This window comes from Lycium barbarum, chromosome 7 (assembly GCF_019175385.1).
Source record: "Lycium barbarum isolate Lr01 chromosome 7, ASM1917538v2, whole genome shotgun sequence".
Classification (NCBI taxonomy): domain Eukaryota; kingdom Viridiplantae; phylum Streptophyta; class Magnoliopsida; order Solanales; family Solanaceae; genus Lycium; species Lycium barbarum.
Genome location: NC_083343.1, coordinates 93965378 through 93982730, shown reverse-complemented (window position 1 = coordinate 93982730; position 17353 = coordinate 93965378). Strand labels below are relative to the sequence as shown.

Here is a 17353-nt window from a genome sequence, read left to right as displayed (position 1 = left end):
GATTTAAAGCAGATATACCCTTCGTTACAAAAGTGGTGTATATATATCCTTACTGTTACAAAATGGTGCAGGTATACCCCTGTAGTTACAAAATAGTTCAAATATACCCTTTTCGCTAATGGTTTTTAAAAAAAAAATCATCTAGGTTATTTTTAATTAAAAAAATGTCACGTGAGTTTAAAAAAAAAAGTCTACCCATTTTCTTTGAGTAGACATACTTTTCTAAAGCCACATAATAATTTTTTTTCTTGTGGGTCGGGTCTGGTTCGTTTAAAAAAATGGGTAGATTTATTTTTTTAAAGTTACGGAGATATTTTTTTTGACCGAACCAGACTCGACCCACCAGAAAATTTCTTTTACTATGTGGCTTTAGAAAAGTATGTCTAGTCAAAGAAAATGGGTAGACTCTTTTTTTTTTTTTTTTAAACTCATGTGGCATTTTTTTAAATGGGAAAATACAAAAAGACCCCCCTCCCCCCCCAAACGTATACTCGGATTAATTATGACGCACCTAACCTTTGCGGGCGACCCATTACCCCCTGGCCTTATTTTTTTAGTATTTTTGTGGCCTTTTTAGGCTGACGTGGCACCAAAAAATTTTAATGCCCAGTTGCACAGTGGAGAGTGTTGCACACTCTCCGCCACATCGACGCCACTTCAGTGCCACGTCACTGCCACATTGGTGCTACTTTTTCTTTCTTTTTTTCATTTGAATTTTCTTTTATTAATTATATTTACACTAATTAACCTCTAATTAACCATTAAACCCTTCATTAATTTTATCTTCTTCATCACTAAACCCTTCTTCTTCTTCTTCATTTCAAGAAATCAATCAACCCATACTTTTCCTCCATTAACACACACACACACATTCAACCCATTTTCTTCTCCATTAACACACACACACATTCAACCCATTTTCTTCTCCATTAACACACACACACATTCAACCCATTTTTTTCCTCCATTAACACACACATTCAACCAATTTTCTTCGTCCATTAACACACACACATTCAATTTCTTTCATCAATCATAAATATTTTTTCAAGAAATTAACCAACCAATTTTTTTCCTCCATTAACACACACACACATTCAACTTATTTTCTTCCTCCATTAATGCACACACATTCAACCCATTTTCTTTCTCTATTAACACACACATTCAATTTAATTATCAATCATAAAGAGTTTATTTTCAAGAAACATTCAACCCATTTCTTCCTCCATTAACACACACATTCAATTTCATCATAAACCCCCCTTCTTCTTCCTCTTCTTCATTTCAAGCCGTCGCCCCCCCCCCCCCCCCCCCCCCCCCAAAAAAAAAAAAAAACTCGAGATTGTACGGATATAGCAAAGAAACAAAACCAAATACTCAAAGTTAATTGTCTTCTCTTGATCAACAAGAACCCCAACACACACACACCTGCAAGACCCAGCAACACCAACAAACATAAATCCTAGTTTCTTCCCCGAATTTGCCTTCTTTTTTTGATTTCCCATGAGATTTATCGTGCTTTTTATCGTTGTTTTTATCGTGGTTAGAGTGTTTACTCTCCAAGGTTATCGTTTTCGGAGCAAAATGCACAGATTTTGGAGGTGGTGGTGTTGACGTGGCGGTGGTGGCGGTGGTGATAAAGGACTCACATTTTGTTAAGATAAAGGACTCGCATTTAGCATTTGAGTTGGTCTCCAACTAAGCTAAATCTTCTCCAAAATCAATAAAGATTGAAGCTTTAACAATTGGGCATAAAGAATTAGGGTTTGAAAAATTGCAATTAGTAGCTTTAATAATTGAAATGTGGAAGAAAGGGAGCGTGGGTGAGAGGATAAAATATAAATAAATTTTTAGAAACTAATTTTATTAAAGTACAAAAACTATTTTTACTGCTTTCACTCGCTATTTTTAAATTATAATTTTTTTGGTGCCACGTCAGCCTAAAAAGGCCACAAAAATACTGAAAAAATAAGGCCAGGGGGGTAATAGGTTGTCCGCAAAGGTTGGGTGCGTCATAATTAATCCGAATATACGTTGGGGGATATTTATGTATTTTACCTTTTTAAATAAAAAATAACCTAGATAATTTTAAAAAAAATCATGTTAGCGAAAAGGGTATATTTGCACCGTTTTGTAACTACAGGGATATATTTGCATCATTTTTTAACGGTAAGGATATATGTACTCTACTTTTGTAACGAAGGGTATATCTGCTCTAAATAACAAAATTGATGGGTATATTTGCACCTTTGCCCTTTCTCTTATTTTTTCTTGCTGTCAATTAAGTATTAGGCCTAAGCAACTTTGATTGATTATTAAGTTTACATAATATTTACTCATTAAACCACCCTACCAAAAGTAGTAGTTGAAACTTGAAAGAATGCAAAATTTGAAGGCCCCATTCTTTATTAAGAGGCATGAAAAATCAATCTTATGAGAAATTTTATTGTTTATCAATCTGCGGGACTGAGGTTCTTTCTAGAATAGAACGCGTAGACACACTCATAACGAGTATATTAGGACGGGGTGAATTTATTTGATGATGGGTCGGGACGGGTCAACATATGAGGCATGGGTATTTTTAGTTAAATAGTTAATTTTGGTTCAATTGGGAGTTTCCATCCACTTAAGGATACATGTGTACACTTTGACTAACGGATGGGTATATTTGATTACTTTGACTAACAGAAGACAAGTTGACTAATAAACTAAAGTAGAGGGTTTATTTGGCCCTTTTTTCCTAGATCAATAAGCTGCATGTGTTATCCACCTTCCTCTGTCTTGGAATGTGTCAAATTTGAGGGAAAAAAAATAAAAAATAACCAAATAAAGCAATTAATACTCACAGTTTTTTTTTTCTTTTCATTTGACTCGATGCGAAAATAGACAATTATATGAATACAACAAAATTAATAAGACTTTTTATGTATTATTTTTCAGATCTTTTATGTATAAAAATAAAAATCTCTTAAAAAATACAAACTAAAAACAATTTTGAAAAGGAATACAAAATTAATACTCCATTCCTTAACTACCATCCCAATTCCCAGGAGCTTGAAGCCTTAGATTAAATAATTCACTTGATATCTAGACCTCTCTATAACAACATCCTTAATGATAGTAACTCATTATAATAGTCAAGTTTTTTTTATTGTAACTGATAAATGTTATATATATTTTTTTACTTCTTTATAACAACCTTTTTTTTAACCTATAACAACGACATTCATCTTTATAAAAATGCACTCTTTGTAAATTTACTCAGCTATAACAATTATCTTCTTTTTTGATAATATAGTAATTAACCATCTTTATAAAACTAGAATCTTTAAGATTACCAATAATAGGTGTAGAGATTTGACCAACTTTTAATATTTTAATACACTATTTATGACAAAGAATATTACACGAATAAATAGTTTCAATCATTAAAGATTTTCATTCTTTAGACAAAAAGTGTGATGAAACTTAAAATTTCATGAAAGTTAAAATTTCTCATTTTATTTTTTAATAGTCAAATAGTATTTAAATGTCAAATGTTGTTATTGATTAAAAAAAAAAAAAAAGAGGAAGAAGAAACAAACAAAGCAGTCAAAGCATAGGTTGACTATAATATGTTTTGAAAGATTTAAAATGTAAGAAATCAATTTGGCCACTTGGTAGCAGTAATTTGCATAACAATATGGTTCCAAAAGAATCAAAGGCAGGAACATGGAAACATCTGCCAGTGGAACACGGTTGTCCCAACTCCTTAAACACTATAATTACAACTTCCTTCCTTCCCATAATCCGGAGGCGAATCTAGAATTACTAGATAGATGTACCACTAAAAAGGATAAAAAAAATATATTAAGTGGGGATTGATCTTCAACCTCAAGGTAAATAACTTAACTTTTAAGTAAGTACACTATTAAACCTTTTGTAGTAGGAATTTCAAAAGATAATACTAAATATATTTTAAAAATTATACATATAATATATCGAATTTAATTGGGTGACCATGAGTTCAGTTGATGCTACCTTTTTATTTTCCATCTAAATTCCCCCCTGCATATATCATATATGTATGTACCCACAAAAATAACAAAATAAAAGGAGTTGAGGGATACAACAAAAACCGTTGATGCTGAGATCTTGTGGTGAGGAATCAAGAATCAACACAAAAGTTTAGGAAAAAGAAGAGAAGTGGGTATAATTTGCACAGTAACTAAGAAAATACTACTCCCTCCGTCCAAAAAGATTGTCTTAATTTGACTTGGCATGGAGTTTAAGAAATAAAAGATTTTTTTTAAAATGTGTGGTTCAAAACAAGCCTTAGATATTTATGTGGCTGTAAATCGACTCATAAAGTTAAATTGTTTCTAAGTATAAAAATGTGTCAATTTTTTGGACAAACTATTAAGAAAAATAAGATATTTTTTTTACAACAATCAGAGTAACTCCTAAAAAAAACAGAAGATAATTTGACTAAGTTATATAGAAATTTGGATTATTTTAAAACTCTTTAGGGATATGTAAATAAGGGTAAAAATTTGAAAAACTAATGTTACTTTCTAATTGATGACATAAATCACTTATTTTGAACCGAAATAAAAAAATAACGTAAGGGAGTAGTATGGTTTCAAACATTTAAAAAGGTAGGAAATCAATTAGGCCGCTTGATATCCGTAATTTGCACAGCAATATGGTTTCAAAAAAATTCAAAGGTAGTAGGAAACAAGGAAACAAACATCAGCCAGTGTAACACGCTTGTCCTAACTCCTTAAACGCTATTATTATTACAACTTCTTTCCTTCCCATATGTCATATCTTATAGTATGTATCCACAAAAAATAACAAAATAAAAGGAGTTGAGGGATACAAGAGAAACCGTGGAATGCCTACTGATATCTTGGGGTAAGGAATCATGAATCAACACGAAAGTTTAGGCAAAAGAAAGAAGTGGGGTTAGTGTGTGTATATTCATCATTTGGGTATCAAACTCCCGTCTTTATCTTTATCGTGGTAGGATTCAATTCTACAACGAGATTATTCATGCTTGTTGGTTTAAGATTTTTTTTTTTGTTTATACTATTTAAATTCATTTTTTCGCAAAACAAATTGACCTCTGGAGGTCGATTTCTTAAAAATAAAGAAATAAAAATCTCTTGTAAAATAAGAACATAAAATTAAAAATAAATTTGTCAAGAAATAAAAGATCAATTATAGGTCAGAGATTAAATTTTCCCATTTTAGGTAGGAAAACAATTTGTCCACTTAGTACCTATAGTTTGCAGAGTAATATGGTCACAAACATTTTAAAAAGGTAGGAAACCAATTTAGAGCCCGTTTGGATTACCAGCTTATAAGTCATTTTTTAATTTATTTGAGTGTTTGGTAAAATAGAAAACAACTTAAATTAAGTTAAAAGTGCTTAAAATAAGTCAAAACCAAGAAGTTGCTCAACCCCATTTTTTTTTCCGCTTAAAAGCTATTTTGGTTTGACCAACAACTTTACCCTTTTATCACTTATATTTTCTGTTAATTCGAATACTATCTTTACTTCTAAAAATCCTTTAAGCACTTTTATCCAAACACATAACTGCTTATTTATAAAATAACTTTCAGCACTTAAAAAGTACTTTAAGCTCTTATGCTTAAAAATCATTTTTTTTCAGCTAATCCAAATAGACTCTTACCCAGTTGGTAGCTGTAATTTGCATTCGGGTCCTTCAACGTCTTCACACTTATTAGGTCTCCTCCAACATGTGTTTGAGTCACACCTGCTGACACGTGTTAGCACGACATTCGTCCAGTTGTGTTCTACAAATTTTACCCAATACACCTCCATTTTTACTAATTTACGAGTTGGATGAGTTTTTGCGTTTTCCCTTCATCTAAAATCTGCTTTATATAAGGTTTGAATGAGTTTAAAGGTACCATATAATGCAAAATATTATTATGCTATGCAACTATACGTCAAATAAGTATAGACTAGACTGGCAGTAAAATCTACTGAAAATCAATAGAATTATTGGCTTGTTTAACCCACCTTATTTAGTGCAGGGATACTTTGATTACTTTTTTTTTTTTTTTCATAGGGTATTTTGGTTCATTTATTCTGTTGGGCCATTTAGGTTCGGACTTCGGACTCACATGGTAGGCGTAATTTGCATAACAATATGGTTTCAAATCAAAAAATTCAAAGGTAGTAGGAACGTGGAAACAAACATCTCCCTGCCAGTGTAACACGGCTGTCCTAAAACACTACTAAAGTGCCAACTTGTTTTCCTTCCACAGAAATATAAAAGCCAACCAACAAAGATAGAAGAGAGAAAGCAGCGAGGAATGCTGAGATCTTGTGGTGAGGAATCAAGAATCAACACGAAACTTTAGGAAGCAAGTGTTAGTATTATTTGTATATGGGGGGTAGTGGTACATTTGTGGATGGCGTTCTTCGTTGGTTCCATCGTCGTCACAACAACAACAACAGCAACAACAATAACAATAATGATGATTCAATCTTAACAATTGATCTACACAAAACCAACAATTTACAAGAAGAAGGATTTACCATTACTGAAGACTTTGATATTACTGGTCTAAATCTCATCAAAGTACCCAAAAGGATCGATTTTCCCACCATGGATCCTATCAAAAAGGTCTTTTTTTTTTCCTTTCTTTTGTGGACCCCCTTTTTGTTGATTTTAATGTATTTGTTAACTGCTTAATTTGATGTGGATGATCTGTCTTGAATCTTGATGTCTGTATTTCACATACATATATATATGTAAAAAGATTGAATTTTGGTTGACAATATAACATTAAGTTTTAAGGGGAAGTATCAGATGGATTTTGGTCAATGGGGAAGTCATGTCAAAGAACCAGCTTTCTTGATTGCTTAGATTTTTGTTTTCATTGTGTGTTTGTAATTTCTAGCACATGAAGTCACTTCTAATCATCTCTTATTACTTCCTCCGTCTCAAATATCTCTCGTGGTTTTTAAAAATAGTCGCTCAGATCATTTGTTTTAGAGGTTCAAAACAATTTTTTTCTTTCCAGTTTTACCCTTAGTAGCGATTGTTCTTGAAGACTACAAACACCTCAATTATGGGTTGAAATTATGATTGTTCAAATACAATGAAGGGTAACATAGTTAAAACGCCCTCCTAATTAATGTTTTTTAAGGAGCGTGTAAAAGAGAATTATGATAGATAATTTGAGACATGGGTAAGAGTAGGGGGGAATACTGCTATTTTAGCTTTCAGATATATGATATTTATTTTAAATGGGATGTTGTTATTCAGAATACGTTGGAGACGGAATTCTTTACTGAATATGGAGAGGCAAGTAGATACCAAGTTCAGGAAGTAATTGGCAAAGGCAGCTATGGAGTTGTGGGGTCCGCTGTCGACACCCATACCGGTGAAAAAGTTGCAATCAAGAAAATTAATGATGTGTTTGACCATGTTTCCGATGCTACAAGAATCTTGAGAGAAATCAAGCTTCTTCGGCTACTTAGGCATCCAGATATTGTAGAAATAAAGCACATTATGTTGCCTCCTTCTCGAAGAGAGTTTAAAGATATTTATGTTGTTTTTGAATTGATGGAATCAGATCTCCATCAGGTAATTAAGGCCAATAATGATCTTACACATGAGCATTATCAGTTTTTCCTGTATCAGCTTCTACGTGGACTAAAATATATTCATACAGGTTGGTTCTTTGTAATGTGCCTTTTACTACCTCTAACTATGCAAGTTAAAATTACCTCTGTGATAACCAACCTGCCATTTTTGCCCCCTTAACAGCAAATATTTTCCACCGGGATTTAAAGCCGAAAAATATTCTTGCTAATGCTGACTGTAAGTTGAAGATATGTGATTTTGGGCTTGCTCGTGTATCTTTCAATGATGTGCCATCAGCTATTTTCTGGACTGTAAGTTCAAATTTAAAAAGTTTCCTTTCTCCATTGTTTTTATACATGTTTTTTGCCTCGTGTTTCTTATACATGTATCTTTTTGAATGTATTAAAGGATTATGTTGCAACTCGATGGTATCGTGCTCCTGAACTATGTGGCTCCTTTTTCTCTAAGGTAAGATTCATTTATCACTTTTAAAAGTTTTATTGTTCATTCTGCAGGTGTATATACAATAACTGCAATGGCAGTAAATTTCAGAGTTTAATTGTTCATTCTGTTAATAAATTTCAGAGTTTAATTGTTCATTCTGTTCCATATATTCAACAACTGCAATGCACAGTTGATTACAGTTAATGACACTTGGTTTTAATGTATTACATTGAAGATTGTTTCCCATTATTTTGCTACTTCTCCAGACTTTTGCACTTAGCATCAATTTATTATGATCAAGATTGTTCCTTGTTATTATGTTACTCCTCTCCTCTAGTCTTTTGCTTTCCTTTGAGATTCATAGATTATATTATAGTCTTTCTGTTTCCTTGGGGAGGGCAAAACACTAGCAAAAGCAATTATTTTTCACAATAAAAGGTTTGTGGCTGACACTGCATGTACTCATATGCCTTTGCAGCCTTTAACAATGCCTGCAATCTAGATTCATTTGATTACAACTTGAAAATGCACTGACTGAAAAATTGACTGAAGCAAAAACCGAAAGGATAAAGGAAGTAGAACAAAGGGGAGAATCTCAGTAGTAATACATAAAAGTCACATTATTATGAGATCTATAACTTTGTTTCGCTAATCTGTTCTTTATTCTTGTTAGGAGAAGATATTATTATCCTATGCTAGCTACGTTGAATTATAGGTTCACCTCTCTCATTAGAGGTGAAAGGATAGTTGATAAGCTATGGAGTTACTTGTTGGAAAAAGAAAATTTGAATTCAAGAACTTAGGTTCTAGCGTAATATCTTTGAATTGGATCAATGATCAGAATATCCATCTTATAGCATATGCTCCACCTTCTGTAATGAGTATCAATCTCTCGAAAAAGTGAAAATTTCAAAAAGTAATAAAAATATCATTTCAGAGGAGCCTAATAGGTTGTCAGATGGGCTTTAGTTTTTTGCACAGAGCACACTACACTTTTATTGGATTTGAGCATGAATGAGTCAGACTCAGTTAGCCTTCTGAGAACTTCTTTTTCCAAGTTTAGTTTGAGTCTGGTTCCAGCATTGACGTGGACTGAGAAAATAGATGAGATGCTAAGAAGCCACTTCTCTTGCATTTTACACTGAAACATGGCTTGGGGACCTACAGTTTATACACTTTAAGGACTAGGATTTTTTCCTTGCCAAATTTTGATGAAAGAAATATAATGTGGAAAGATGTGGTTTCACTATGAAACAACTTTATCATACACGTGAAGACTTTATTTTTGTTGTTGACACATCTTCATAGACGCATTTACATGTGAAATATACTGTCTCTGAGAGTTCTCTATTTGCAGTATACTCCTGCTATTGATATTTGGAGCATCGGATGCATATTTGCAGAGTTGCTTTCTGGCAAACCATTATTTCCTGGAAAGAATGTGGTGCATCAATTAGACCTAATCACAGATTTGCTTGGGACACCTCCACCTGAAACAGTTGCAAAGGTCAGTTCTCATAATATATGCTTTTCTTTCTCATATTGTTCTTTAATAATGTGCATGCTTTTTGTGTCAATGTATGTGTTCAATACTAGTAAGTAGATATGTATGAGAACAGAAGATGAGGATGATACTTATAAAAATACCCTATACCTGTCCCATTTTCACAAGTGGATATTTAACTTTATCTTTTAAGAGGGAGGTTTGTGCACATGAATTAATAGTCAAAGTATAAGGCAATTGCCTTAAGTCATTCTCTTATATAGTGCAGTCCCTATGACACTCCTATATTTGTTTGAAGTGGTATAAATACCAGCCTTTGCGACCAACTCCAGTTTTATAAATGGCAGTGTAGTGACGCACCAATAATATTTTGCCTCATAATTTTTCTTTTCTTTTTATATTACTTACTGTCTTTCAATTTTTATTCCACCATCAATCTTAAAAAAAATCATCACACCCGTTTTATTTCGTCACACCATAGATCCCCGAAACTACCATTGTTGATAATCAAAATCACCCCAAAATTGTGGTTTTGTCGGGCTTCGTTGGTTGAAGGCGGAGAAGCTGTGGTGTTCCATGTTGGTTGTTGCTGAAGTAAAAAAATTGAAAAGAGAGACAGGGCAGTGATCTATGGCATGAAAACTGATGAAGGTGATGCCATTTGGAGATTTCTGGTAGTGATGGGAAGCTTGCTGGTGATGTTTTTTTCCTGGTTTCTACTGCCCTGTACGTGTGGGGTTCAGGTGCTGTGACTGATGCTCTCTTTCTGGTGGTCCTTCAGCATCCTGAAAGATTTTTGCCAGTGGTGTCACTGGTTTTTGGGGTGTTTTGACATGTACTGGAGGTGGTTTTGTTTTGTGTGAATGACCTGTGATCACAAAGATGTGATGTTGATGCCTCTTGAAGGTGGTGTAAGGCATAGTGGTGAATTTAAGATGAGGACAATGGCTTGTGAATTGTAGTGTTAAAAATGCTGGTTGAATTGCAGTGGTTGAGCTCTTAAAACTTGAATGAAGGTGGCAAAGAGAATTAGAAAGCTTGTGTTTCTGCTGATTAGCGAAGGAGGTTTGGTGGTGGAAGTGGCAGACCAGTTGTTGGGGAGAAGAAACGAAGAAAGAAAAAAGAAAAGAAAGTAAAAATTAGGCTTCTCACGGGCTGCACAGTTTGTGCAAACACCACAGTTGTCACGTTGGTCCAAAAGGTGGTATTTATACCACTTTGAGCAAATATGCTAAAATAAAGTATACAGTTGAAAAAATGGGACAAGTATAGGGTGGTATTTATGTGTTATCTTTAGAAGATAAGGTAGAAAAAATTGTTGCTAAGAAGTTCCATGGTGTCACTTTATTTTTCTCTTATTTTATGAACTTGTTTTCATTCAAAACTGGCAGATTAGAAATGAAAAGGCAAGAAGATACCTCAGTAGCATGCGGAAGAAACAGCCGGTTCCATTTACAAAAAAGTTTCCAAATGCAGATCCCTTGGCATTACGCCTACTTGAACGACTGCTCGCATTTGACCCTAAAGATCGGCCATCAGCAGAAGAGGTAGTGATTGGAAATAAATCCAATGTTATTTCATCTACTAAATGAAAATCTCAAGTCCAATTGACTTAGAAACACTAATATTGCCTTTTCTTAGGGATTGGCTGATCCTTACTTCCGTGGTTTATCAAATGCTGATCGTGAACCATCTAGACCACCAATATCAAAGCTTGAGTTTGAATTTGAGAAGAGGAAACTGGCAAAAGATGATGTTAGAGAACTCATATATCGTGAGGTGCGGCTTTCTGTAGTATTAATGGCTTTACCTTGTTAGTGAAATGGACCAAAGGACTGACTTTAAACTTGTCTTGAACAAACAGATTTTAGAATATCATCCTCAGATGCTTCAGGAGTATCTTTCTGGTGGGGAACAGACTAGTGGCTTTATGTACCCAAGGTTAGCTGGTTCTAATAATTTATGCTTCTTTCCTAAAATAGTTGACCTGCCTCTTTTGCATGCATTAAAAGCCGGTATTCGAAGTTCTTTACTGGAGTGTAGTCGCTACTCGTTCAGAGATGGAAGAACATCACAAAACATACACAACTTTTTTCCCTATAAAAGTACACGTTGACAATCCTTTTTTGATGATTGTTTTTTTTTCCGGGGTTGTACTTTCGATTTTGCATGTTTATTCTACTCCTTTCATGGGGATAAATTAGGTTCTAGGGGTTAACTTTTGATATTGTCTTCTGCCTTTCTTCTTCTATCTCAATATTTAATTCTGACTACTTATTTTCTATAAAGGAACCATCATTCATCTGTCAGTATAAGTTATTCATTTCCTGATAGCACACCATGGACATCATCTAGTCAGTGATAAATTATTAATATTTCATAGTGGATTGCAGATATTATTGAACGAGTAATCATCATTTTGTCTAGTTCTAAGTTTGGGTGTCATATCAAACATAAAAGATACTGTGTTTGGCTTTGTTGGAAGTTGTTCTCCTCCCACCCTCCCCACAGATAGACACAGTAGTGAATTTCTTGAAATCAAAGGAATTAAGTTTTCAGCAAGTATATGGTTGCTGCAAACTTTTAACATGAGGGTAACAAAAGAATATTCATATTAGTTTTCTCGACAATGGCGGTGTCCGTGCCAGCATACACGGACTCAGGGGCATATCTTTTGTTTTTTTTTTGGGGGGGGGGGGGGGGAGGGTTGTTCCTACGATCACATGACCCCATGATCCCTCCCTAAATCACGTTTAATAGTGTTATATTTTGCTTAAAAATACTATATATGTATGCACCCAAGCTCAACGTATTATATAATGCAATGATGACTGGGTGCACCTTTCTAATTGAGTTTAGGAGTTCAAATCTTATGTCTATCTTGTTGAACTGTTCAAATTTATATACTGGATACACCGCTTTATAATAGTGCACCCATATTCTCAAAATCCTAGATCCACCTCTGCACGGACTTCGACTAATCCACTGGGATCCACTATCTCCCACTAGCACAAGTACTAGGTAACTCTGACCACCAAGGTTTAGGCAGATGGGAAAAATCACCTAATGTCACCTTTGCTACAATTTGAAACTTTAGTTCCCAAGGTTTCACTCTGATTAGTGATTGTCTGATCCTAGGTCTTGTGTTGGATCTAACTGGTCATCCTTCTTTGCAAAGAAATGAGTGCTTTTCATCATTCTTTCTCTGTCACATGTAGTTGATTGTTGTCTTCTAGACTCCCTACTTCATATAATTAGGCTGATGTAATGTGCCAAATAAATTTACATCATTTTGTATTGCTTTTCAAGATATATTGATCATGGTCTTTCTTCTATGTTGATTTAGTGGTGTTGATCGGTTCAAGCGACAATTTGCACATCTTGAGGAGCATCAGAGTAGAGGTGAACGCAGCACTCCGCTTCAGAGACAGCATGCTTCCTTGCCTAGGTGCGTGGTCGAATCTCTGGTTCTTTTCGTCAGATTGGTAAAAATGTTTTTTTAGGAATCTGCAGATTAAGGAATTACTTTCTCTGTATCTAAACCGTCCACATTAGATGCTACACTAAAAAAACTTAGATTGAGTAGTTTCTCTAAAAGAATATCAAAATGAAAACAAAGTTTTTCAAATATACTTTGTGCTTTTACATATGGGTGTTGATTATAGAGTTGCGTTATTTTGGGAATTGACTTACCAGTTAGCTCTTATTGTTTGGATATCTCCAGTCTTGTTTGGTCAAGGGACCTTTGGATTTGTTTACGTGCGATTTTAAATCGATTATCATCCTGTTTGATTTCGGGATGATGATGTGGTTATTAAACTCTTTAGTTTGTCCACTATACTTAACCAAAATTCAAGTATTTTAATAGATTGCTAGCTTGGTTTGGTACTTTAAAAGTTGAATTATGTGTGTTTGGTCAGACATATTCAGTTAACATGTGAACTTGTTTTCTTTTTGGAATACCTCCGCTGCAGAGAACGAGTTCCTGCACCAAAAGATGACGCCTCTTCCCAAAATAATGATTGTGAAAAGAGAACTGTTTCAACAACTCTTCAGAGTCCACCAGCGCTGTCTGAGGGATCAGACCACAGTGCTCGTAGCTTGCTGAAGAGTGCTAGCATCAGTGCTTCTAAGTGTGTGGTAGTTAAAAAAAGAAACACACAGGTAAGCTTTTTATTCTTTTCCTGTTGCTCAGTTTTTGGTGATTACAGTGAATCTTATTTTTTTCCCCTTGTTATGTATTCAAGCATTATCTTTCTGTAGCTTTTTGAGCACTAGAGAATCATATCGGTTTTTCATAACACCAATATTCTGGATACTACAACAACAATACCTAGTGGAATCCCACAATGTGGGGTCAAACACCAATATTCTGGATGATTTTGTGTTTATTCCTTTTTTTAATATCTGGTCTGATTGCTAGTATGATCGGCAGGGGCGGACCTATGCCCAATATAATGGCGCTCTAGCACCCGTTAAACCCGGCGTAGACTAGGTATAGTTATATAAAAACTATATGAAAATTGGGTATAAAAACTCAAAAAGCACCCTAGAAACCAAAAACACGGCTGAGCGCTTTGGTTCCAGGTGGAACTTTAAAGATTTGGGTGGCCGGGAACCTGGGTTCAAACCTCTGCTCAGGATTATATTAGCATTTATTTTAATAAGGCATCCACGATCCTTAAATCCTGGGTCCATGTTTCCATGGCTTGAACCTGTGACCTCCTGGTCACATGGCAGCAACTTTGCCAGTTACTCCAACGCTCCCTTTCATAGTAGCAATAACTGTACGCTCAATAAACCAAGTGATGAGAGTATCTTGTTATAAAAACCAATTGAATTTCTGTTCTTGCTTTTTTTTTACACATTCCTTCACTCATCTGAAAGGGCTTATTCTTATTGATAATGTTTCCACAGGAAGAGCCAATTGAAGAACAAAACGAGGAAGTTGATGGTTTGTCTCAAGAAGTTGCCGCTCTTCATGCTTAATTCTCTGCAGTACCTCTTATTATCAGAAAGGCTCAGCAAGTTTTTGTTTGATCTGCCGCTGTTAGAACACCACAATATTCATTTTTTGGGGTTAATGTTCTCAATGGTGAATCGATCATTCGATATCCTTTTCCTTCTGCGACGGAATGGAGGAAGATTATGTGCTCTACCATATAACTACTTGACTGCGAATCAACATTTAAAAGTTCCACTCCTTGATTTCAGCTAGAAGCTAACTGTAGGTTGTCAGTTCATATTTGTGTTTTAAGTAGTATAGTAGGAGAGAAAAATGCTCCAGCTATTTGTGAATCAGAATCCAAATTTTCTCCTTAGGATATTTGTGACTAGTTCAAATTTGTAACGATGTGATAAATAGTACTATCTAACGTATAGCTTTTCATATTACTTTCCGTTGTATGTCCTATTATGCAATTGATTAGAAAATAAACATGAATTCACTGGCATCCGCGAATTGATCTCTTGTCAACAACTAGTACCATGCCTCGATCCCACGCAATTGCAGTCCATTATATGAATCCTCATTGATCATGTCGCTCCATTAAGCTCATCTTTAAGGTCATGTATTGATATTGAAATGATAGTGTCTTTTCTGGTCGTGCATTGATGACAAAATTACTGATTACTCAATTATGTCAGTAATTTCCAATCAGTGGCTACAGATAATTTATGAGGTACTACTACGGGAAAAGATGAAGCTGGATATCATGTGATTCTTGATTCTAGGGGTAACATCTCTTAAGTGTTCAAAGTTGTATTTGTGATGCAAACAGTAATGAATATTACTTTACTAATATTTAGAAGCCACAGTTGGGGAGGACGAACATGGACGAACAGGGGTAGTTTGGTAATTACGTGTTCATATTGTACAAAAGCCACAGCAACACTTTACAGTTCTCGTCTCCTTCACTAATTCTTTTTCTCTTTCACAATTCTCCGCAAATTTCTCTATCCTCCTCCGCTTCATCTATTTTTGGATGAGTTTAATATGCTTTTTCTTTTTCTGAGTTTTTTGTTCTTGTCACGGAACTTGGGTTGTATTTTTGTGGTCTTGTAATTTTGACCTAGGGTTCTGAATTGGAGATGTCAGTGGCCGTTAATAAGCAAAGAAACTCGCGAGGTGTTCTATTTTTATCTCTTTTTTTTCCCCCTCTAAATTCTGGAAGATCTGATAGAGAAAGGTTCTTAAGAATCTGAGTACTCTGATGTTTGTGGTGTTAGTTTTTCAGCATCTGCAGAGCAAGTGATACGCAGGGTCCATGGTTTCAAGGTATCGAATTTCCTTCTTTAAGTTTTACTTTCTAAATTTGAATTTTTCAGCTTTTCTTAGTGATTTTATAATGTTAACTGGATCCAATTAAATAATTTTTGGGCTGTTTGCCTTAGAAATTAGGGTGTATTTAACCCTAAGAGGCGGAGGATTAGTTAGGTAGTTTTCTGTTCTTTCACCTTCTTAATTTCTTAGCTTTTCCCATTGCTCTGTCTTCTTTGCTTTCTTCTGCTATTTTTTTTTTGCTACCGAATTCAAATATACAGACAGTTGATAATTTTAGGTTTGTTGTCTCAGATTTTTGGGGTTTTTCCCTTTGTATTGGCAGTAGCCAAATTGGCCTGCTTGATTGAGTCCGCGGAAGCCACCATTGAGAGCCACTGGTGATTTATATGAAAATGAGGGAAGTCGACAGGAAAATTCAGAACTTCGGCATGTTGTTTTAATATTTTGTTCGGTTTAACTTCCAGTATTTTTTTTGCAATTGAAGGTTAGCGTATCTAATGCTTTGGGTTTTTGTATCAGTTTAACTATCTGCTTCCTCATATGACCAAGAAGGAACCCAGTTGTTATCATTTAGTGAAAATACTATAAACAATGATCTTTTATATGTGGAGTTCTAAATAATTGTGGTTGATGCATTTCATTTGTTCTTCACACTGAAAAATACTACCAAATTATTTAATCAAAAGTGTTGCATGAGTTTGCAGAAGATACATTTAATTCAAGCTTCTCAAACAAATGTGGTACTGTATTTAACATGTGCAATGGGGATAATGTACTTAAAAAGGGAGAAGTTGGAATTTTACAATGGTAATACTTGTATTTCATTTTGAGAAACTTTTGCTCAATCATCCCTTTCCTCTTTAGGATTTTAAAATTGGCGGAGCTGGAGAGTTAGTGAGAATTAAGGAGCATAGGATGAATTTTTTAGTTAATCACCACTTCCTTTTGTTAATTCTTCTCTTCAATATTGCAGTTTACGGTTTCCTCCTTTTCGTCGTTTATTTCTTGGAATGCCTTTAGCTTGAAACCATGACTCATAATTGTATGATGTGTAAATTTTTGTAGGGAGAGTGTTCTGCAAAAAAGACGTGATGGTGATGGCAATACATGGTAGGAATGTAAGTTCCAAGATTCTATTTTTATGAGCTTGATTTCTAAAACAGATAGGTGAATATTTCAGTTGCATGTGTTCTTTGATCTTTACCTTGCTTACCGTCAATTATTATGAGGAGCTCTCTTGCATGTGAAAAGATGAAATCTTGGTAGGAGATTGTGCGCGGGTTGATGTAAATTTCTGGAATGACAGTAAAGTTATTCTTTAAAATAGGACAATTAGTTGGTGAAAGAGCAATTGGTGACTGAATTATTTAACCGCTCCTGTGGACACGTGTATTACACTAGCCCTGAGTTTTTCCTTCTAGGGACACCTGTGTGCGTCTTTGTTCGTTTTGGACGTCTGAATTATTTACATTCACTAAGTCTCTTCATTATTTGCTCTTGCACTGTGAAACC

General features: G+C 34.6%; 1 protein-coding gene across 1 annotated transcript; it reads left to right on the top strand.

Annotated features, from left to right (window-relative positions):
• The first annotated feature begins 6185 nt into the window (after window positions 1-6185).
• Window positions 6186-14952, top strand: LOC132603578 (mitogen-activated protein kinase 9-like). The gene is made up of 11 exons (XM_060316707.1): window positions 6186-6644; window positions 7290-7698; window positions 7794-7921; window positions 8019-8078; window positions 9412-9561; window positions 10950-11105; window positions 11200-11337; window positions 11423-11499; window positions 12905-13006; window positions 13533-13722; window positions 14476-14952. The coding sequence occupies exons 1-11, from the start codon at window positions 6405-6407 to the stop codon at window positions 14545-14547; spliced, it is 1722 nt and encodes a 573-aa protein (XP_060172690.1). The 5' UTR covers window positions 6186-6404; the 3' UTR covers window positions 14548-14952.
• Window positions 14953-17353: the final 2401 nt, after the last annotated feature.

Excerpts from the sequence above, each read along its gene's own strand:
- LOC132603578 (XM_060316707.1), top strand. The coding sequence starts at position 6,405 with ATGGGGGGTAGTGGTACATTTGTGGATGGCGTTCTTCGTTGGTTCCAT. Across the intron at positions 8,079-9,411 it reads GTGGCTCCTTTTTCTCTAAG|TATACTCCTGCTATTGATAT; the intron begins GTAAGATTCATT and ends CTCTATTTGCAG. Across the intron at positions 9,562-10,949 it reads CACCTGAAACAGTTGCAAAG|ATTAGAAATGAAAAGGCAAG; the intron begins GTCAGTTCTCAT and ends CAAAACTGGCAG.